Source organism: Saccopteryx bilineata, chromosome 5, assembly GCF_036850765.1.
Source record: "Saccopteryx bilineata isolate mSacBil1 chromosome 5, mSacBil1_pri_phased_curated, whole genome shotgun sequence".
NCBI lineage: Eukaryota > Metazoa > Chordata > Mammalia > Chiroptera > Emballonuridae > Saccopteryx > Saccopteryx bilineata.
The window spans coordinates 166252446-166274507 of NC_089494.1; the positions used below are offsets into that span (position 1 = coordinate 166252446).

Consider the following 22062-nt stretch of genomic DNA (forward strand, 5'->3'; position numbering starts at 1 on the left):
TTTAGAGTGGAAACCACAGAATGGCGCCTTAAGTATCCGATACATGTAACCTTGTACTTCTGAAATTTAGGGGGGAAATCTCTTAAAATGTCCCTGTCATCTTTGCTTAAAGAAGCAAAGACACCCAGCCAGAGCTTACTTATTTCAGAGGAAAATGGCTCACCCTTTATCCCTGATCTGGCATCTAAAACCACTCCAGAGCAAAAGAAGGTCGCTTAATAACATCATTTAATTCCAATACTATGGGTCACGCTGACTGCTGAGGACACAGAGAGGGAAGAAAGCATTTTCTCTAAACTGAAATAAACAAAATGCATTTCTGATATTTCCTCGCTAATATAAAGAAAAATGCAGATTCATTTCAGGCACTGAGTGTCTTTTATCTCTTTAATCTAATTTTAAGTCCCTGAGAGAATATGTAGCTTCCAGTGCAGCTAATAATCCATTTCCAAAAAAGAAGGGCATGTTTATTAAAATGCAGAGCCACTGGCAGACCTTGTCCCCAGCAGTTAGGAAGCTCAGATCATTATCATGAGGCGAAAGCTGATGGCTCTCGTCAGTCTGCATGGTGGGGACAGGGACTCCTCAGGAGCAGAGCGGACGGAAGAAAGGCACAGGTAGCTAGCACAGCAGGCCCACCTGGAGCTTACCTTGGGGGCACCTGCAAGGCTGCCCCCTCCTGTCCTCACGAAGGTGAGCAAACACACTGACCCCTCCGTCTCCCCCAGGTGGAACGTGCTGGGACTGCAGGGCGCCCTCCTCTGCCACTTCATCGAGCCCGTGTACCTGCACAGCATCATCGTGGGCAGCCTGCACCACACTGGCCACCTCTGCCGGGTGATGAGCCACAGGACCGAGGACATTGGCCAGCTGCCCTCCTCCTACCGGCACAACCGGCCCCTCCTCAGCGGTAAGAGAACTCAGCCTCAAAGACACACACTCCTCCCAGCAGGCCCCAAACGGGCCAAACTGGGCAGATTTGGTCTTATTTGAGAGAGACAGAGAGAGAGAAACATCAATTTGTTGTTCCACTTATTTATGTATTCATTGGTTGATTCTTATGTGTGCCTTGACTGGGGATCAAACCCACAACCTTGGTGTATCAGGACAATGCTCTAACCAACTAAGCTACCTGGCCAGGGTCAAGTCAGGCAGATTTCATCCATTTTGGCAGATGGATATTTGAGACATAGTGAGCAAAATTACAGCAATCCAAAACTTTTAAAAAGGGGGGGGGGAGGTCAGAGCGCATCTGTGAATGTAGGAAGGGCCACGTTTCAGAGAATGTATAGTAGGAGGCACACAGCCCCTCAGTCCCTCCTGGTGTCGCTTCAGCTGCGGTGTCCACAGTGCCAGTGGAAATAAAAACTAATAATTGTGTGTGCGTCCAACAGGACAGCAGCTCACCGGTCAGCAGGAGCCTTTCCCACGGAGGGCCAGGTGGGTGTGAGGCTGGAGAAAGGGGGTTGGCACAGGGCCCAGCTGCCCTGCGCAGGGTGCTGGACTCAGGGGTCCCTGTGTTCTCACACCCGCCAGGTTGGCACGCAATCAGGAAACGCATTTGGGAGCAAGTCAGCAAGCTCTGGACCGGAAGCATAATCCCCCATGCCCATGTCATGTGGTGGAATGCCAGTGTCCCCTCCATAAAATAGGAATGGCCCTCCCAGGCTGCCCAGCACAGTCAGCTGTAAAAGTCAGGAGTCGCACTGCCTTTAAAGTAGTCGAGTCCTACCAACACGACGAAGGAGCGGTTTCAGAAGGTGACGCCTCCACTGCGGCTGCGGGCTTTGCACACGCAGCGCCATGGAAGGCTCCGGACACCGCCCGGAGCGGGTGAGAGCCTCATGCGGGGCCTGCAGGAAAACATCGCAGCTCAGAGGCAGCAGGAGCAGCGCTCTGCAGAGCTGGGCGGCTGTGCCGAGGAAACAGGGACACCGCGCAGACAGAGAGCCTGGCAGCGCTGCCGGGCTGCCCGGGCCGCGGAAATGGGCGGGCTCACATCTCAGACCAGATTTTCTGAAACAGAACATCGGAAGATAAAAGAGCCATTTTTAGTGTGTGGCTAAGAGTTAGGCCTAAGATTTATTCCCAAGATTACAAAATCGTTCTAAATTATAAAACCAGAGTAATAATAGTGCCCCGTGGGGCTGGTAGTAAGAACTAAGAAAATAACTCATGAAAAGCACTTAACTACACTCAGCAAGTATTCAGGAAATGACACCTCTTCACTCAGTTCAACAATATAGAGGGTGGGGCAAAAGTACAGTTGTTCATATGGAAAATAATACAGTAATAAATAACAATACAAGAATAAACTCTATTTCATGTACTCACAACTGTAAGCCTCCTTTTGCCCCACTCTTTACTTGAACAATTCTGCACAGACCAGCCTAACCCTACGGGCTAAACCGGAGGAACACAAGTCCACATCACAGCTGCTGTGTGCCCAGATCCTTAGGCAAGTTGGCGTGTTTGAGTAGAGCCGTCCTGAAGGTCTGGCCTTTGGTCCTTCTCAGAGTATTCAAAAAGACGGGAAAATGGGGAGAGTGGTAATAAAACATCTGTGCTTAAGAATACTCATCGTTTTAGCAAAACAACAAGTGAAATGGAAACTGATTTTGGCTCTTGATCTACCGGGCTGAGGGGGCGGTCTGCCTGAGCTTGCACCCTCAAGGCTCAGTTTCTATTTTCCTTCAGCAAAAAAAAAAGTCACAAGTTGAGGAAATCTGGATAGGACCGAGAATGTCTGATTCGTGTTAATGGAGTATTTAAAAAATATGATTTTTGGCCCTGGCCGGTTGGCTCAGCGGTAGAGTGTCAGCCTGTCGTGCGGGGGACCCGGGTTCGATTCCCAGCCAGGGCACATAGGAGAAGCGCCCATTTGCTTCTCCACCCCCACCCCCTCCTTCCTCTCTGTCTCTCTCTTCCCCTCCCGCAGCCGAGGCTCCATTAGAGCAAAGATGGCTCGGGCGCTGGGGATGGCTCCTTGGCCTCTGCCCCAGGCGCTAGAGTGGCTCTGGTCATGGCAGAGCGACACCCCAGAGGGGCAGAGCATCGCCCCCTGGTGGGCAGAGCTTTGCCCCTGGTGGGCATGCCGGGTGGATCCCGGTCGGCGCATGCGGGAGTCTGTCTGACTGTCTCTCCCCGTTTCCAGCTTCAGAAAAATACAAAATATATATATATATATGATTTTTAATATTGAACATTCTTAGTCTACACTGAAGATTAAACTTCTGATTAGTTCTACAGCCCTTGACAAGGTCATAGCAATGAAAATGAAATTTGAGAGATGGACCAAAGGAATTGAATGTTACAACTATGAGTTAAGACACGCGGCTTATGTTCATGTGACAAAAATAACAGATCAGTGTGATAAATAGGGCAGAATCTCAGTTGTCTTCTCCACAGCACATATTTTCCTGAACTAATAAAAATAGCCAGTGTCTCAGAAGACTTTTCAGATTCCATGTTTCATAAGCAACTGAATTTATCAGAGAGAAGTTTACCACTTACTGAAACGTCTGCCAGAGTAGTCTGTAAATTCTGCCCAATCCATCTCCCTGTTGCACTCCTGACCCTTCCTTTAGGGAACAGCATCAGGTGTGGTGGAGACCTGCTGCCATTCATATCCACATTTTTGTGTGAATCTGAATTTCCCAGATATTGTCATGTTAAGATATAGAATCTGACATGGGTTCTCAAGCCTCTCTAATTCAGGAGAAATTTCTGATATTGATGATCATTGATAGTATCTTGCAAAATAGCCCAGTGAGTAGAAGCAAACATTTTCTTTTATGCACGTAGTAATTTTAATATTATTGTGTTAAAACAAACACAGAAATATTATGCAATAACCTAAAATTTTTTCACAAATGTTTAAGAGTTTCAAAAAATATCTTACAGGCTCCTTTTTCTTACAGTCAGTCACTAGAGGTAGAAATTTATCCTCTTGTACCCTTGAAGGAATGGGGGGGTATTATAAATCCTTCTAGAATAATCTAAAAACAGTTCTAGTATCTTTGCATGAAGATCAAAGAATTAGATTCAATGAACTATTTAATAAGACATTTCCTTAAATTAGCACTGATCTCTCTATGCATTGTCATACAAAATAATCATATCTAGCCTATAGCTTATAAAAAAAATTAAAATTATAGAAAAACCTTGTTTCAATTTTCTGGGGAGTTCTTTTTTAAACATTTGTATATTAGTTAAGTTTTATTTCATTTCCACCATGATTACAAGAAATTGTTTCACACAAAAACTGAACATCAAACAATTATATTGCGCCAGAGAATTTTACCATTTAAGAAAAATATTTGTGTTGTCAATACATTTCATTTATCCAAACATTAAGAAGTTGGTTAACATAAGCCAGGTACTCATTTAATCATTCAACAAATATGTATTGATTACTTTTGATGTGCCAGTAACAATTTTGCACTGGGAATAGAGCAGTGAATAAGATGGTCAAAAATCAATACTCCCTAAAAGTGGGATAGCTGGGTCAAAGGACAGTTCGATTTTTAATTTTTTGAGGAATCTCCATACTGTTTTCCACGGTGGCTGCACCAGTCTGCATTCCCACCAGCAGTGCAGGAGGGTTCCCTTTTCTCTACACCCTCGCCAGCACTTGTTATGTATTGTTTTGTTAATGATCGCCATTCTGACAGGTATGAGGTGATATCTCATTGTGGTTTTAATTTGCATTTCTCTAATGACTAGTGATGTTGAACATTTTTTCATATGCCTATTGGCCATCTGTTTGTCCTCTTTGAAGAAGTGTCTATTCATTTCTTTTGCCTATTTTTTTATTGGATTGTTTTACCTTCCTGGTGTTGAGTTTTTCAAGTTTTTTATAAATTTTGGTTATTAACCAAAATTATATCAGACATATTGTCAAATATATTCTCCCATTGTGTGGGTTGTCTTTTTATTTTTTTTTTTTTTTCATTTTTCTGAAGCTGGAAACAGGGAGAGACAGTCAGACAGACTCCCGCATGCGCCCGACTGGGATCCTCCCGGCACGCCCACCATGGGGCGATGCTCTGCCCACCAGGGGGCGATGCTCTGCCCATCCTGGGCGTCGCCATGTTGCGACCAGAGCCACTCTAGCGCCTGGGGCAGAGGCCAAGGAGCCATCCCCAGCGCCCGGGCCATCTTTGCTCCAATGGAGCCTTGGCTGCAGGAGGGGAAGAGAGAGACAGAGAGGAAAGTGCAGCGGAGGGGTGGAGAAGCAAATGGCGCTTCTCCTGTGTGCCCTGGCCGGGAATCGAACCCAGGTCCTCCGCACGCTAGGCTGAAGCTCTACCGCTGAGCCAACCGGCCAGGGCTCTTTTTATTTTTTTAATGGTGTCCTTTGCTGTGTAAAAGCTTTTTAGTTTGATATAGTCCCATTTGTTCATCCTGTCCTTTATTTCACTTGCCTGTGGAGATAAATCAGCAAAAATATTGCTATGAGAGATATTGGAGAGTTTACTGCCTATGTTTTCTTCCAATATGTTTATGGTTTCACAACGTACATTTAAGTCTTTTATCCATTTTAAGTTTATTTTTGTGAATGGTGTAAATTGGTGGTCTAGTTTCTTTTTTTTTTTTTTTTGCAGGTAGCTGTCCAATTGTCCCAACACCATTTGTTAAAGAGACTATCTTTACTCCATTGTATGCTCTTAACTCCTTTGTCAAATATCAATCTGTGAGTTTATTTCTGGGTTCTCTGTTCTATTCCATTGCCAGTACCAAGCTGTTTTGAGTACAATGGCCTTGTAGTATAACTTGATATCAGGAAGTGTGATACCCCTCCCCACTTTATTCTTCTTTTTCAGGATTGCTGAGGCTATTTGTATTCTTTTTTGGTTCCATATAAATTTTTGGAATATTTGTCCTATATCTTTGAAGTATGCCATTGGTATTTTAATAGGAATTGCATTAAATTTATAGATTGCTTTGGGTAATATAGACATTTTAATGATGTTTATTCTTCCTATCCATGAACACGGTATATGCTTCTCCTGGTTTGTATCTTCCTTGATTTCCTTTATCAGTGTTTCATAATTTTCCAAGTACAAGTCTTTAACCTCTTTGGTTAAATTTACTCCTAGGTACTTTATTTTTTTTGTTGCAATAGTAAAGGGGATTGTTTTCTTAATTTCTCTTTCAAGCAGTTCATTGTTGGTGTATAAAAATGCCACTGATTTCTGAATATTGATTTTATATCCTGCTACCTTGCTGAATTCATTTATCTTGTCTAGTAGTTTTTTGACTGAGACTTCAGGGTTTTCTATGTACAGTATTATATCATCAGCAAATAATGATAGTTTTACTTCTTCTTTGACCCAGCAATCTCACTTTTAGGAATATATCCTATGAATACCAAATCACTGATTAAAAAGGAGAAATGTACCCCCATATTTATTACAGCATTATTTACAATAGCCAAGATCTGGAAACAGCCCAAGTGTCCTTCAGTGGATGAGTGGATTAAAAAGTTATGGCACATATACACAATGTGTATATGACCATGAGTAAGAAGAAAATCTTACCTTTTGCAACAACATGGATGGACCTGGAAACTATCATGCTAAGTGAAATAAACCAGACAGAGAAAGAAAAATATCATATGACCTCACTCATTTGAGGAATCTAATAAACAATGTGGGCCTGACCTGTGGTGGCGCAGTGGATAAAGCCTCGACCTGGAAATGCTGAGGTCGCCGGTTCGAAACCCTGATCAAGGCACATATGGGAGTTGATGCTTCCAGCTCCTCCCCCTTCTCTCTCTCTGTCTCTCTCTCCTCTGTCTCTCTCTCTCCTCTCTAAAAATGAATAAGCCCTGGCCGGTTGGCTCAGCGGTAGAGCGTCGGCCTAGCGTGCGGAGGACCCGGGTTCGATTCCCGGCCGGGGCACACAGGAGAAGCGCCCATTTGCTTCTCCACCCCTCCGCCGCGCTTTCCTCTCTGTCTCTCTCTTCCCCTCCCGCAGCCAAGGCTCCATTAGAGCAAAGATGGCCCGGGCGCTGGGGATGACTCTGTGGCCTCTGCCCCAGGCGCTAGAGTGGCTCTGGTCAGCAACATGGCGACACCCAGGATGGGCAGAGCATCGCCCCCTGGTGGGCAGAGCATCGCCCCTGGTGGGCGTGCCAGGTGGATCCTGGTCGGGTGCATGCGGGAGTCTGTCTGACTGTCTCTCCCTGTTTCCAGCTTCAGAAAAATGAAAAAATAAATAAATAAATAAAATAAATAAATAAATAAAAATAAAAATGAATAAATAAAAAGAAATAATAAACAATGTGAACTGAGGAACAGAATAGAGGCAGAGATGAGATCAAAAAGACCAGAGGGAAAGTGGTCAGAGGGAAAGTGGAAGAGAAGATGGGATCAGAGAAGGGAAAGAGATTAGTAAAATTATATATACATAACAGCATTCTAGAGAACAGGACAGCAAATCCTAGGGGGAAGGGGCAAGGGGGAGCTGAGGGGAACATGGGGGTGGGGGGAAATATATTCGGTGGGACACTTGAATTTATGTAAACACAATAAATTAAAATCATAAATAAATTTTTAAAAAATCAATACTCCTGCCTGACCTGTGGTGGCGCAGTGGATAAAGCGTCGACCTGGAAATGCTGAAGTTGCCGGTTCGAAACCCTGGGCTTTCCTGGTCAAGGCACATATGGGAGTTGATGCTTCCTGCTCCTCCCCCCTTCTCTCTCTCTCTGTCTCTCTCTCTCTTCTCTCTCTCTCTCTCCTTTCTAAAAATGAATAAATAAAATAAAATAAATTTTAAAAATTAAAAAAAAAAATCAATAGTCCCTGGGTGATTATATTCCAGTGGGGAGCATATACGAACAAAAATTAGGGGATATTTCAAAATGAATATGAAGCAATAAAAAAAAGCATTTTATTTTTTTTATTAAACAGGAATATCAGAAAAGCAAACAAGTCAAAGAAAGTTGTTTGATTATGCAAATGAGATGCAAAACCAACTTTTACTTCATTGGTGAAAATGCACTGTACCAAAGACTGAAAGTACTGGAGTATCTGCACGTTCCCTGATCTTGAAAGTGCATTTTGAGATATCCCCTAATTTTTGTGAGCAGTATATAAGAGATTTATAGAAAAATAATGCAAACGGAACATTAAAAGTGACCCTTAATCTAATCAGAGAGTCAGGAAAGGTCTGAGAGGGTAACGTCTGAGCATAATCCTGGAGGATGAGAGCAGGAACGTGCAGGAGGGGCAGGAAGAGAAGAGGGCGGAGGGCAGAAGTGGGAGAGGAGCTGCAGAGCTTGAGGAAGCGGTTGGGGTCGCAGCTTCGGTAATCAGTCAGGACTCAGTCTGACCCTACATGAGCAGACCCTCGCAGGGCTTACAGAGTACCTTGAAATCATCTCTATTCCTGGATTCAGATTAAAATGATCCTACTAAGAGTCAGAGCAAAATAATCCGACAGAAAATTTGCAAATGCACCAAAAACCAACAGGCTTGAGAGGAGACAAGACCACTTTAACAAAACCCAGCAGACGACAGGTGATAGAGGCAGACCCACAGCTCCAGAGATCGGGGTTCATGGACACAGACCTTCACGTGGCCACACTCAACAAGGCAAAAGAAATTTTAAAGAACAAGATGAAAAATATAGAGGGAGAGATGGAAGCAAAAAAAAAAAAGAAAAAAAGAAAAAGAAAAAAGGAACCAAATGGGAATTTCAGAAATAAAGAAAATAAAACACTGTGTGTTTAACTGCAAATAAAGCACAGTTGAGAAGGAAATTAGTAAACTGGAGCATCATTCTGAAGATGACACTGAGACTGCAGCACAGGGACAGAGAGAAGACGTGTTATTAGGGTTCTCCAGAGAACAGAACCAACGGGAGATGATCACTCTCCTACTCAAAAAGAGATTTATTTTCAGAATCGGTTCAAATGATTGTGGAGGCTGGCAAGTCTCAGATCTACAGGGCAAGCGGGGAGGCTGGAAATTCCAGCCGGAGTTGATGTTTCAGTCTAGTACAATGGTAACCTGCAGGCAGAAGTCCTTCCTCTTCAAAGGACCTCAGTGCTGCCTCCGAGGGCCATGGACTGCTTGGATGAGGCCCACCTGCATAGACCACTATGCAGACCACTATGCAGGTGGGTCTCATCAGCCACTATGGGTGGTCTGCTTTACTCAAAGTCTACTGATTTAACTGTCAATCCCAGCTAAAAATATCATTATTAGTTGGTGTTTGACCAAGGATCTGGGCACCATAGCCCAGCCAAGTTGACATATAAATTTAACCATCCCAGAGGAAAAATACAAAATTAAAAAACAAAAGTAAAAGAGTGAGAAAGTCTAACATACATATAACAAGAGTTCCAGGAGAAGAGAGAAAGAAATGGAATAGGAGTAATATTTAAAGACATAATAATAACTGAGAACTTTCCAGGACAGATGGAAGGCATCATGTTACAGATATAAGAAGAATATTATACCCAAAAAAGAATTTTTTAAGTCCTCTCCTTAGCAGTAAAATTACATTTAAAAAAAGACAAAAAGAAAATCTAAAAGGCAATCAGAAAACAAAAGACATCAACTTCAAAGGACCTAAATCAGACAGTGAGCTGATACTTGGAAGACAAAAATCAAGGAAATTATATCTTTAAAAAGCTGATAGAAAATTAATCTCATCTAAAAAAATCTAGACCCAGTAAAAGTATCCCTTTAGAATGAAGGTGAGAATATTCCAGACAGACAGAAACGGAGCTGAGCCAATTCAAGCAGACTAGCACTGAAGGAGACACTAAATGTGTTACTCGGGATGCAGAGAAATGACCCTGAGTGGATAAGGCAGAATAGAGAGAGGAAAGCCATCCATATTTTTATTCAGTATGAAACAGCTTATTACTACATTTTAGACACTATAATAGTGAAAAAATATGTAATTTGAAGCAAAATAAATCATATTCTGCCAAAGTCTCTTTATCCATATTTTGTGAAATGACAATTTTTCTAGGAACCAAAAACCATGTCATTATCAGGTTATAAAATGATATATTCATATTTTTCCCACCGTAGAGGAAACATGACATTTTGGGGAACATCCTGTGAACACATCACCTTACACTAATGAGGAATACAAACCACAGTCATTTATGATCACAAATAAGGTCATGTTCCCATTCACTCTAGGAAGGAAGCCCCTGAAAATCAGTGTGGAAAACTCTCATTAGAGCAGATGCCACAGCCTTCCACATAGGTAATATGGGTGCCGCTCTCTCCGGAACCGCCTCACAGCACACCAGTAACGATGTGGCCAGTAGCTGACACCACTCATGCCCCTGAACTGGCTTTCAACCATCTCAGCCACCAGCTCACCAACCTGGCAGATGAGAAAAAGCAAGAAAGCTGTAATGGCCTGGTTTTTTCTTAGACTGTGCACTCCCTGAGGCTGGTGGGAACCCAGAGGGCTTGTCACCAATATCTAAGCAGGAAGAGCCTATGTCCACCCTCCAGTCTCCTCGTGCTTGATCTTCAGAGTCCTGCGTCTTATACGGTTTCCCCAGAATGTGCTCTATTAAGGCAAGATAGTAGCTACGAAAGCATTGTTGATTATAAAGTGTCCACACTAATGAAAACAAATAAAATAACATTAATATAGTGGTTAGTTACATTAATCCATAAATCCACATTGAAGTGCAATTAGCTTTCATCAGAAGTGGGTATGTACCTGACCTGTGGTGGCGCAGTGGGTAAAGCGTCGACCTGGAATGCTGAGGTCACCAGTTCAAGACCCGGGGCTTGCCTAGTCAAGGCACATATGGGAGTTGATGCTTCCTGCTCCTCCCCCGTGTTCTCTCTCTCTGTCTCCTTTCTCTAAAATAAATAAATAAAATCAAAATAAAAGAGAAGAAGTGGGTATGTGTAGAGTGAGGGTGGAAGGGTATATGTGTGTGTGCTTGTGTATATGTGTGCATACATGTGTGTGATGTGTGTTGTGATATTTGTGTACATGTGTGTGATGTGTGTGGATGTATGTAGGCATGTGTGTGCATTTATGCATGTGTGTGTCCCCATGAGATCCCACAGGTGTCTAGTCACACTGCTCACAAAAATTTGGGGATATTTTATCACTTCATATTCATTTTGAAATATCCCCTAATTTTTGTGAGCAGTATATAAAACTAAGTGGTCCCTTCTATCCTGCACCTTGTGATTCTGTGCATGCCTGGAAGCTAGTTCACTCGTTTCACAAATTAAACAGTGGGCTACCCTGTAATACAGACTTGCCTCACTTCATGTAAAAATTATATCCCTGAATGTCTTGTGTAAATTTAATTTGGGGAAACTGAATTACATTTGAAATATAGTCAGCCCACTAGCTATTTAAAGAAATTCAGTAATGTCTCTCTTACACACTGCTTTTTTAAAAAAGGTATATAGGATTTTCTCAAAGTAAGGCATCTTTTAATAGTAGCTACATGAGTGATGATAAGACTCATTTCCATGGTTGAATTGTGGACTCACACTCCTTGCTCTTAAATAATGGGGGGAGCAGCAGAGGTCATGTGACAGTAGAAATAAGTAAAGTCATGGTGGTTATGGTGGTAATCATATTAGTTAGTAGGTTAATTAACTTTTCAAAGGCCATACTGCTAGTAAGTCACAGAAGTGATATCTGAACACAATCTTTTGAGAACCCGTCCTATTAACAGAGTCACGTGCACTTAAATAAAAATTAAAATTGTCTTCATGAATTAGTCCACCTGGCAGAATATTTGTGTTGAAGGCTAATGGAGACCTGTTTGTTCTCATACAGATATACTTTAAAATGAAATTCTTCTTTGTAATGGTCACGTAGAATGGAAAACTCGTGTGTATATGTACAAATGAACAGAGGGCAGTACATCACTGAGTCTAGATCAGGTTCCACAGGTCTTATCAGCATGGTTTCCACAAAGCCATTGCTCTTGTAGAGAAACTGTTTAGAAATCACTACAGGAAAGACTAGTAGCCTCTTCTTCACCAGGCTACACCACCTTTCAGGACACCTCTATCCTCTCACTCTTTCTTGGGCTTTCTCACCAAGTTTCCAAAGCAAAGTCCTGAGGCCAACCTCACATGCCTGGAGGACCTCCACATTCCCACCAGTCTCGCCAGCCTGTCAGCCCTGAGCCAGCTTCACTGAACTTCCCACCAGTCCCAGGCTCAGAGAAGAGGGAGACTAGATGTGGCTGAGAGCAGCTGCGATCCTCTCCCCTCTAAATCCAGTTCTCCTGCCAGAAGTGGAACCAAAGGGCCAGGTTCTTCCTTCCCCTGGGAGTTTTCTCACGTGGTTCATAGGCCAGTTCCAAAACTCAAAATTAGTGCTGGTAATAGGCTGAATAAAGGTCACCCAAAATGCCAAATCCCAATCCCTGGAATCTGTAAATTACCTTACTTGGAAAAAGGGTCTTTGCAAATGCGATGAAATTAAGGATTTTGAAATGAGATTATCCTGAGTTCTGTCAGTGGGTCCTACATGCCATCACAAGTGTCTTATAAGAGAGAGACTAAGGGAGATGGGAGAGAGATAGCGTCAAAGAGAAAAAAGCCAGAGAGGAAGGGAAAGAGATCAAGAAAGAGAGAGGTCAGCTTCATTCCTCTGGGGGAGAGAGACAGGCTGGTGGCCGCCAGTGAGTGTTTGGGTGACACAGAGCTCTCTTGCTGTCACTGTGATGGCGAGACTGCCTCCTGGCTGCACAGGGCCGAGCCACTTGGGTTTCCCTGGGAAGAGAATGTATGGTGTAGACAGACGCCAGCATCTGAGATAATTATGTTTCCTAGTATATTGGCAAATTTGCATGTAGAGTCAGCTAAGTCTGGCACAACCGAGTTGGTCCCGTCTCCATGGGTGTAGTCAATGATGGTCACTAATGACAGTGACATCAAAAAGTATACCACTGGCATGAATATTTAGTAAACATTCAGGATGCTCTCTATATGAGGTTGAGGAGGGGAAGGAGGAGGGAAGGAAAGGAGGAGGGAGGACTGCCGTTCTGCCAGGTTGCTTAGGGACTTTTTCCTTGCAAGGAGAAGACAAAGAGGAGAGAAAATCCATAAACTAGAAACTCAAAGTGTAAGTAAGACAGACAACAACGGCTCTAACAGTGGAATCCAGTGAAGAATAGAAAATGAAACAAAACGTGCTTTATGTGAAAGGAACTCTGGCCCGTACTTGTGGGTCCATCACTCCACTCTCTGAGCCCGTTTAGGGGAGCAGGTCTTCCCAACTACAACAAAATTAGTCTAACTGAGAACATTTTTGATCTACAATTAAGAAATCATTAAACAAATTAAAGTTGACCTTTATCCCTTCAAATGAAAACAACAACCACAGCACTGGACAATGTTACAGGCTCTCTTGTGTGGTTTGTTTGACCTTCAACAAGAAGTCCTCACTGTCCAAGGGCACACTAAGGAAAAGAATGGTGAAGGCTCAGGGAAAATTAGGAGCAACGTCAGGACTGGAATCAAGTTTCTGGGTCCCTACAGCCCCATATTTCCCCACTCTGGTCATGGAGACTTCTCTAGAGACCAGAGGGAGGGGGGAAGGCCAGGTCAGGGGATGGGGAAGGTGGAAGGCAGGAGCGGGAGGAGGGGAGGGAGGTAGGGAGGCACTGCAGGTCTGCAGGTGGCTGTGGCCGGCTGCATTCGTGCAGCTCTGGAGAAGGGGGAGGGAGGTAGGGAGGCACTGCAGGCCTGCAGGTGGCTGTGGCTGGCTGCATTCGTGCAGCTCTGGAGGAGGGAAGTAGGGAGGCACTGCAGGTCTGCAGGTGGCTGTGGCTGGCTGCATTCGTGCAGCTCTGGAGGAGGGGAGGGAGGTAGGGAGGCACTGCAGGTCTGCAGGTGGCTGTGGCTGGCTGCATTCGTGCAGCTCTGGAGGAGGGAGGGAAGTAGGGAGGCACTGCAGGTCTGCAGGTGGCTGTGGCTGGCTGCATTCGTGCAGCTCTGGAGGAGGGGAGGGAGGTAGGGAGGCACTGCAGGTCTGCAGGTGGCTGTGGCTGGCTGCGTTAGTGCAGCTCTGGAGGAGGGGAGGGAGGGAGGGAGGCACTGCAGGTCTGCAGGTGGCTGTGGCTGGCTGCGTTAGTGCAGCTCTGGAGGAGGGGGAGGGAGGGGAGGCACTGCAGGTCTGCAGGTGGCTGTGGCGGCTGCATTCGTGCAGCTCTGGGTAGGGGAGGGAGGTAGGGAGGCACTGCAGGTCTGCAGGTGGCTGTGGCTGGCTGCATTCGTGCAGCTCTGGAGAAGGGGGAGGGAAGTAGGGAGGCACTGCAGGTCTGCAGGTGGCTGTGGCTGGCTGCGTTAGTGCAGCTCTGGAGGAGGGAAGTAGGGAGGCACTGCAGGTCTGCAGGTGGCTGTGGCTGGCTGCATTCGTGCAGCTCTGGAGAAGGGGGAGGGAAGTAGGGAGGCACTGCAGGTCTGCAGGTGGCTGTTGCTGGCTGCATTCGTGCAGCTCTGGAGGAGGGGGGGAGGTAGGGAGGCACTGCAGGTCTGCAGGTGGCTGTGGCTGGCTGTGTTAGTGCAGCTCTGGAGGAGGGGAGGGAAGTAGGGAGGCACTGCAGGTCTGCAGGTGGCTGTGGCTGGCTGCATTCGTGCAGCTCTGGAGAAGGGGGAGGGAAGTAGGGAGGCACTGCAGGTCTGCAGGTGGCTGTGGCTGGCTGCATTCGTGCAGCTCTGGAGGAGGGGGGGAGGTAGGGAGCACTGCAGGTCTGCAGGTGGCTGTGGCTGGCTGCGTTCGTGCAGCTCTGGAACAGTGACCTCTCTCTGTAGCTGGTCACCCAACCTGAGCCGCTGCCTCCTCCTGCCCAGTAGGACAGCCTGCGTTGCCAACATGCCAGATTGTTCCCCTCCCCAGTTCTTGGCATGGGTAGCTGCCACAGGGAATCGCTTCAAGGAAAAGGAAGAAGCTGACATGGATGACGTTAGCCTGGATGCCCAGCACTGCCCATCTATGACCAGGAGAAGGTCACCGGGTGATTTTGGTCTGGAGTCAGGCTGTGCAAGGAACAGACTGTAAACCCCAATGGTGCATGTGCAGAGGGTGGGTGTTGATCTGCCAAGCCCCTGGACTGTGGGGATGGCAGGAGGGCCTTGAGGTCCATAGCTTTGTTCAGAGCTGCACAGAGACTGCACATGTGCTGGCTGTCCCTGGACCCAAGGGTCTCTTCCTGACAGGGTGCCTGCTGCAGGCTTCCCAGGGGGCCCCAGACCTTGCTTCCCAAGACCATGGCTTCTCCACCACCATGGCAACTCTGCTGTGATCCCTGAGCTGTCACGGGGTAACTTAAGCACAATGTGCAAAGCTGCCAGCTCCGTCCCTTAGGCACCCAGAGGACACGTGGCCCATCGGGGAGAGGACAGCTGAGAGGGCCCAGTGACCCCAGAATAGAGCATGTTGTAGAGTCTTCAGGGCATTGCAGTGAAGGCTGACCAGGGCTCACGTTGGTCCAGGCATCTCACCACCAGGGTCTCTGATGGGCATGAGGAGCACACTAAGGAAAAGAATGGCTCCTTAGTGCCATTCTGGGAGTGGATGGGACAGAGCTCAGCTGAGGTTAGAAACTGCCAAGTGTGGCAACTATAAGGACTGTGTCATCCCAATTAGAAATCAGTGTACAATCTGACCAAGGGAGGAACTCTGAAAGAAGGATTTCCTGCTGATTCTGGAGCCTTTCTGGACAGGACCAGTCTCAGGGCATGGGACCCATGCAGTCGCACAGGGACCACACTTAGAAGGACCTCATTTGGCTTTGCGCTCTCTTGTCATCCTGAAATTCTCACTAGCCATCGAACATGGGGCCCCACGTTTTCATTTGCACATGCTACTGAATCAACTGGGCTGCACTCTTAGGGCATCTTGCCTTCATTAGCTTCTTTATCCCATTGACCCAGTTTGGAACCTCAGGGCCCATCTGGCACCGAGCAGAGTGGGCGTGCAGCAGGTACCCAATGAACACACATGCTCAGGCAGTGTCTGCCTGGCTCCACTATCCATTAGTCTATCAATAAGTCATCACAGGAAGGGGAGAATGGACAGAGCTTCTTTATTACTAGACTGCCTTACATTAACAACCTCTGAAAATTAAACAGTGAAAAATGAGTTCCAGCACTGACCATCACTGCAAGACCTCCCCCAGAGTCATCCTGAGGGGAAACGATGACCTGACCAAGGGTTCAGGGTTACAGGTGAGAACAGAGACACACGACTGTGCCATCCTGTGCAGAGCCAGGCGCCTCCCACTGCCGGCTGGGCGGAGGCCGCCGGGCCCAGAGTGTGGATGCTGGAAGCTTCCACTTGTCTCCTCACAGGTGTGAGCAGCGCCGAGGCTCGCCAGCCTGGAAAGTCTTCCCACTTCAGCGTGAACTGGGTCATGGGCAACTCGGACGTGGAGGTCCTGGACGCCACCACCGGGAAGCGGAGCTGCGGGGGCTCCTCCCGGCTCTGCAAGCACACGCTCTCTGCTCGGTGGGCGCGGCTGTACGGAAAGGTGGGTGACACACTCCTCGTCAGGGAAGCTGGACGTCGCTGGCCTGGGGCTCCAACCTGCACACAGGCCAGCGGCCCAGAGAACGCCACCGGGGCCACAGCCAAGGGTTACGTAGTTCCTGGTCTTCTTTCTTTCCCCCAAGTCCCCTCAGATTTTCATCAAGCCTGGGCCAGACCAGTGTCCCTAGAAGTCAGGTGGAAAGGGGTTTATTTGTGACCCTTGGTGTGGCCAGCACAGGGCACCAGAGGCAAGACCACAGAAAGCTTTTCAAGTTGAATTTGTTCCCAGTTTAGACATAAAACACACTGACACACAGAAAGGTAGGTGCTATTCCCAAATTATGCAAGTAGTAAGCATCAGACAAGGCTATGTGTTTCTACTACACCAATTCTGAGCCAACTTTTTCCTTAAAAATTGGGTAATAATGACATTTCTGGGTCCTTAATGTATTTTCATAGCAGAACAGATTGTAACAACAACAAAAAAAGGAAACAGAAAAACAAATAAATTAAAACTACTATGCTGGTTCTCCCACTTTCTTATCCAGAGAAAACAAGTATTGTGGTTGACTTATCAGCCAGTAGAAAGAACAAGACAGACCTGCTGATGCTTAAAATAAACAGTGTCCGCTCAGAGGACACTGAAAACTGCACATCTCAGCCCTCAGCCTGAGAGTGACCTGGGCCGGTGCAGGCCATGCCGGAACCTGGTCTGCTCTGACCGTGCAGCCTCGACCCCTTTCCAGCCCGCTCTGGGCATTTTACACGCTTCCCTTCTACACATTGGTGGGTCCCTGTTGAGACTCTGGGAAGTCGGAGCACACCATCAGCTTTTCTCACTGTACAAAGGGCCTCTTCTTCTGCACAGGTTCACAGTGATGCTGGCGAAGAGGGGGCGTCTGGTCTTTACTCGCTGGCAGCCCTGCAGTGCAAACGGGAGCCTTCCGACCTCTTACAAGACTCCCTGCTGCACCGGCCCCTCTGTGAGGGGCAGTCAGGCTCTGCGTGGTCCCGGCCCACGTTGGCTGTGCAGCTGGCTGTCCACCTATCACAGTTCAGGACAGAGGAAACATCCTGGTTTCATTGTCCTCCTGCCGGCTGGAATAAAGCCCCAACCCTCCCGGGCCCTGTCCCCACTGGGCCGCTTTAGTTCCCACGGTCCTCCCTGGTACCACCAGCTCCACCCCAGTCTAAGCTCCTAATCCTCCTCCAAAAAGAAAAAACACACATAGTGCTTGTTATTTTGATAGCAGGAAAGTTACATGTTTATTTTATTCCTTAATCATTCATACTTCTGGTGAAGCGGTTCCCTAATAAGTGGGTTTTTTATGGTATTACAGAATTGCCTGATAGTAACTAACACAGTTTATTCTTTTTTTGGAACTTTACATAATATTTTACTTGATCAATAGGTCAATTTAGGGATATTTTGTTGCAGAGATATGTAGAATGACCACCACAATGGAGCTAACACACCTATCACCTCCACAGTTACCATTTGTGAGTTTGTGTGTGTGTGTGAATGTGTGTGGTGAGAAAACTTAATCTAAGACTGACCTTCTTGGCAAATTTCAAGTATACCATGTCTCTTTGTCACATTGCTTTTCAGTTTTAGAGGGAAAACAGGAGGTGGGAACAGGAGTTAATGTTTGCTTTTAATGCTCGTGTGGCTGTTCTGTTCATTTCAGTGGGAGGGCTCTCTGCCTCTGCCTCTGACTCACTTGTCCTTTCTCACTTCCGTCCCACAGCTGAGCACACGGATACCGAGCCACGGAGACGCGCCGTCCATGTACTGTGAGGCCAAGCTGGGGGCGCGCACCTACCAGTCAGTTAAGCAGCAGCTGTTTAAAGCGTTTCAAAAGGCCGGCCTGGGCTCCTGGGTGCGGAAGCCACCTGAGCAAGACCAGTTCCTACTCACTCTATGAGTCACTGCCCCAGGCTCTTGGACTGAGTGAGATGCCTGAGAAGGCTGGGCAGGTATGAGGAGCAACAAGACTGTGCTGATCGGGTCTGTGAATTCACTTTCCTTTGGTGTTCCAGAAATACATGAGTGTGCAATGTTCAGATGAGCAGCTAGATTTGAACTAGGACCGTGCTGCTTCTCAGATGGCTCCGCCCAGGTGGCTGGAACTGCACACACCCACCACACCTACAGGCACCAGAGCAGCGGTTCCCTCTGCTTGGTGTGGCCGAGGGAACGCATCTATGCAGGCTGGAGGGCCTGAGTTGCAGCTTTGAAGGTGGTACCAAGGCACTGCCAGTTAGAAATAAACCTCAGGCAACATTCTCTCTGACTCCCTCCCCCCACATGCCTCTCGAGCGTTGCACTTGGTTCTCACTAGCACAAGGTTCCAGATACTTCAAGATAAGCCACAAGTGAAGAGAAAAGCCATGGGCTCCTCCCCAAAGAAACCAGTAAGAACACCCTCTCATTTTCATTACTCATTTAGAATTCTACTCCGTCTCCTTTTGAAAGGCATTTGGAACGCACGATCTTAAAGAACCCCTAAAACAGGACCAGAGAAATGAGACCCCTGCTGCACAGCAGAGGCACTAGACGAGACAAAACGCTGCCTACACTTCCCGGTAACTGAGTGTCACTGGCTGTCCCCTGCCCGTTTTGTCCATCACAGCTCAGCGGCTCCAGCAGATAATGAAGTCTGAGCTATACAAGTGTAGCTACCACCTCACAACCTCCTCCCGGGTAATGAGGAAACCTCATCTTAGACCAAATTCTAACTTAGGAACTAAATAGTTCTTAGAAAGCAAGCACAAAAAAACATCCAAAACAACCTTGTCTCTGGGCTTGAGCAGCCACCAATTCTCTGTTCCTTTAGGTTCCCCATCAGCATCTTGCATAACAGAAAAAAATTCACTTAAAGCAGCTGTACAAGTGCGGGCGGCAGGATCCTGTCCCCGTCAGAGCAGGCACAGACGACGGACTCCTGCACACAGCTGGACACAGGACCACTTGGGATTTGGCCCAGAGCACCCTCCCAAGACTAAGAGGTGAAACTGTACTCTTGTTCATGCAAACTGAGGTGCCGCTCTAACATACCTGTGGTCAGTCCACGCACCTTGAACTTTTACTTTGATCACTTGAGAACCCATTTCTAACATCCTTCATGCTAGTTAACAGGTCTAAGTTAAGCTTAGTCGTAAGCTAAGTTGCAAAGCTTAGTAGTAGCCAGCTCTGGTATCAGGAGTCCCAGTTAGAATCCCAGCTGACCATCTCGGGGTACATCCTGAGAACACGGGCTCCCACTTAACCCAGGAAACACGAGCATAACATCAGGTTGTACATATTCAAGTACAAATTACAGATATACTGATGGGGCAAACATGAAACAAGCTGAATTGTAGATATTTGTTACAAGATAATAAGTAGAGACATTAGTATGAAAATAGGAGCTTTTCCCAGGATTTCATATAAAGTCAAATTTATTTCTCAAGTTCTTTTAGAAAGGAAAATGGCATTGTAGTAGAGAACTTCTTCAAGATAAAGTTTCAAAAAATATGAAAATGTTTTGCAAATATGATTCACATTAGTCTTTTATAAAAATTAAAATAAAATCTTAATTCAGTACAAAAGCCATGATAAAACGGCCAGTTTATGTTACTTTCTGATAATCGATGTGTCATTAGGATGGGGCTTAGAGAACCAAAAACCTTGAGAGCTGATTTATGACTTAGACTCTCAACCGCCAATATCTGGAGTCCATCTCTGAAGCCGCAGTCATGGACATCCCTGGCTGGAGTCTGTGATCTGAACCTGAGCTTGCTAGCATTCCAGGATGCTGCCTTGAAAAGTGTGCAGGCACTTCACATCAGCTGCTCCAAATACTGCTCCCTCCACCGTGAGAAGCAAGCACTGGCAGAGGCAGCCCTGACCATCACAGGAGAAATGTAGGATGGACCGACCTTCAAACGGGCACTGTGGGCCACCTGTACAGTCTGATTCCCAGAACCTGGATGGCACTCTCCTACCCCACAATGAATATACCCACAACTTCTGAACTGCATCTCTCCGGTCACAAATCCTTTTGTCTAAGGCACTGGCTCTCTGGAAACAACCCACACTTGGCTGAAATATAAACATCTACTTCTGGAGAAAACCACACATTAACACCGCTATACCCATTAGCACCAACGTACAGATTAACCTGATAGGTCAGCAGGGACTCTTTGGAAGGAGAGAGTAGGCTCTGCAGAGAAGATTTACAGTGAAAGAAGTTTCCAATGTAACAGGAAGTCTGTCCAGAGCCTGGCCGTCTGACGTAGAAGCACCTGTCGGGTGAGCGGGAAATGGGGGGAAGAGGGAGCAAGAGACACTAGTAGGCTGTGGGCACAGAACGGGCAGCCAAGGAGGAGAGTGGAGCCGACTAGAAAGCTGGCCCAGCTGAGAGCCAGGCTCAGGGTTCTACACAAAAGGCATCTGGTGTGGCTGGAGGCTCAAGTCAGCAGCCCAGAGACAGAAGGTTTAGTAGGGGAGGCCTGAGGACTTTGTTCTCTGCTTCAAAGTCCAAAAGGACATTCCAACACGGAGTTAGGCCAAGTATACCCTACATTTTTAAATAGAAAATCTAATAAATTAGAGTCTTGAGAGGAGTCCACATCCACCTGACTACTTGAGGTTTCCATAAGGAAGGAAAAACAGGAGGGGGTGGTGTGTAACTTTTAGTCACCCTGAAAATGTGGCCATCTGAATCTGCCTCAGAATCACCATCCTGTACCACCTAACGGCTCCAAGTCCTTTGTTCTCAACCTCCCCTTGTTCTGTGTTTATATCTCTTTAGCCCTAATACTAAACTCCAAATAAAATCAACGCCATCCTTATCTGCCTCCAGAGCATGCGCTGCTTTCCCGTTGGGGAGCTAAGCCAGGGAGGCTTTCCTGCCTGGGCCTCAGCCAGGAAGTCAGTGTCTGACCACCCGCAAGCCTTTCACAGGACGCGACTAGGGAGAAGGTCACACGGTCACGTGGCTCTGCCTGTCCAGCCCCAGCAGTGTTCACAACAATGTGTGACGGCATGTTATTGGATCTAGGATTTCTTGCTTTTGTTTCTGCCGAGGAAAGGATCTGTGGGTCTGTAGCTATATGGCTTCGTTTTATTCCTGTGGTTCTTTCTGAGACTGTATCTATCTTTCTTGCCACCACCAGATTTGTGATGAGTCTTGTTCCTCAAGTAACATTCAGTTGTGTTCATTTTCAAGCAAACACAGTTCCTTTTTCCCACATAATTTTCTTTTCATAGGAAGGTCTTCTTATCAATAAAGTTAAATGTTTTACTTTTCCCCCTTTGGTTTAGTGTTTGCCATGTCTGGAGAGCCATACAGAGTAAATACATGGTACCAATGCCCAGAATAGAAGAGTTAGAGTATTTTGATAAAATTCTATTTTTAGATTATAAATGTTAAAATATGTCGATATATCTTGTTTTAAAATTTTTTTAAAGACATTTAAATTTAGACATTTTTAATTTAGGGAAAGTTCTACACCCATTTTTTAAGAAGCCATTCTAATAAAATCATCTGTCCAACTGGCCCAAAATACAATGAA

At 46.2% G+C, this 22062-nt stretch overlaps 1 protein-coding gene across 3 annotated transcripts in view; it reads left to right on the forward strand.

Annotated features, from left to right (window-relative positions):
• The window catches only part of ADARB2 (adenosine deaminase RNA specific B2 (inactive)), a 468569-nt gene that overhangs the window by 445560 nt on the left and 947 nt on the right, over window positions 1-22062 (forward strand). For 2 of the 3 annotated variants that reach the window (XM_066232435.1, XM_066232436.1), the window contains 3 exons: window positions 729-910; window positions 16326-16504; window positions 18252-21881. In XM_066232435.1, the coding sequence (XP_066088532.1) occupies window positions 729-910; window positions 16326-16504; window positions 18252-18428 (538 nt within the window). In that variant the 3' untranslated portion in view covers window positions 18429-21881. Of the gene's footprint in view, window positions 1-728; window positions 911-16325; window positions 16505-18251; window positions 21882-22062 lie in introns of those variants that run through there. The other variant, XR_010725610.1, reaches the window with a different exon arrangement.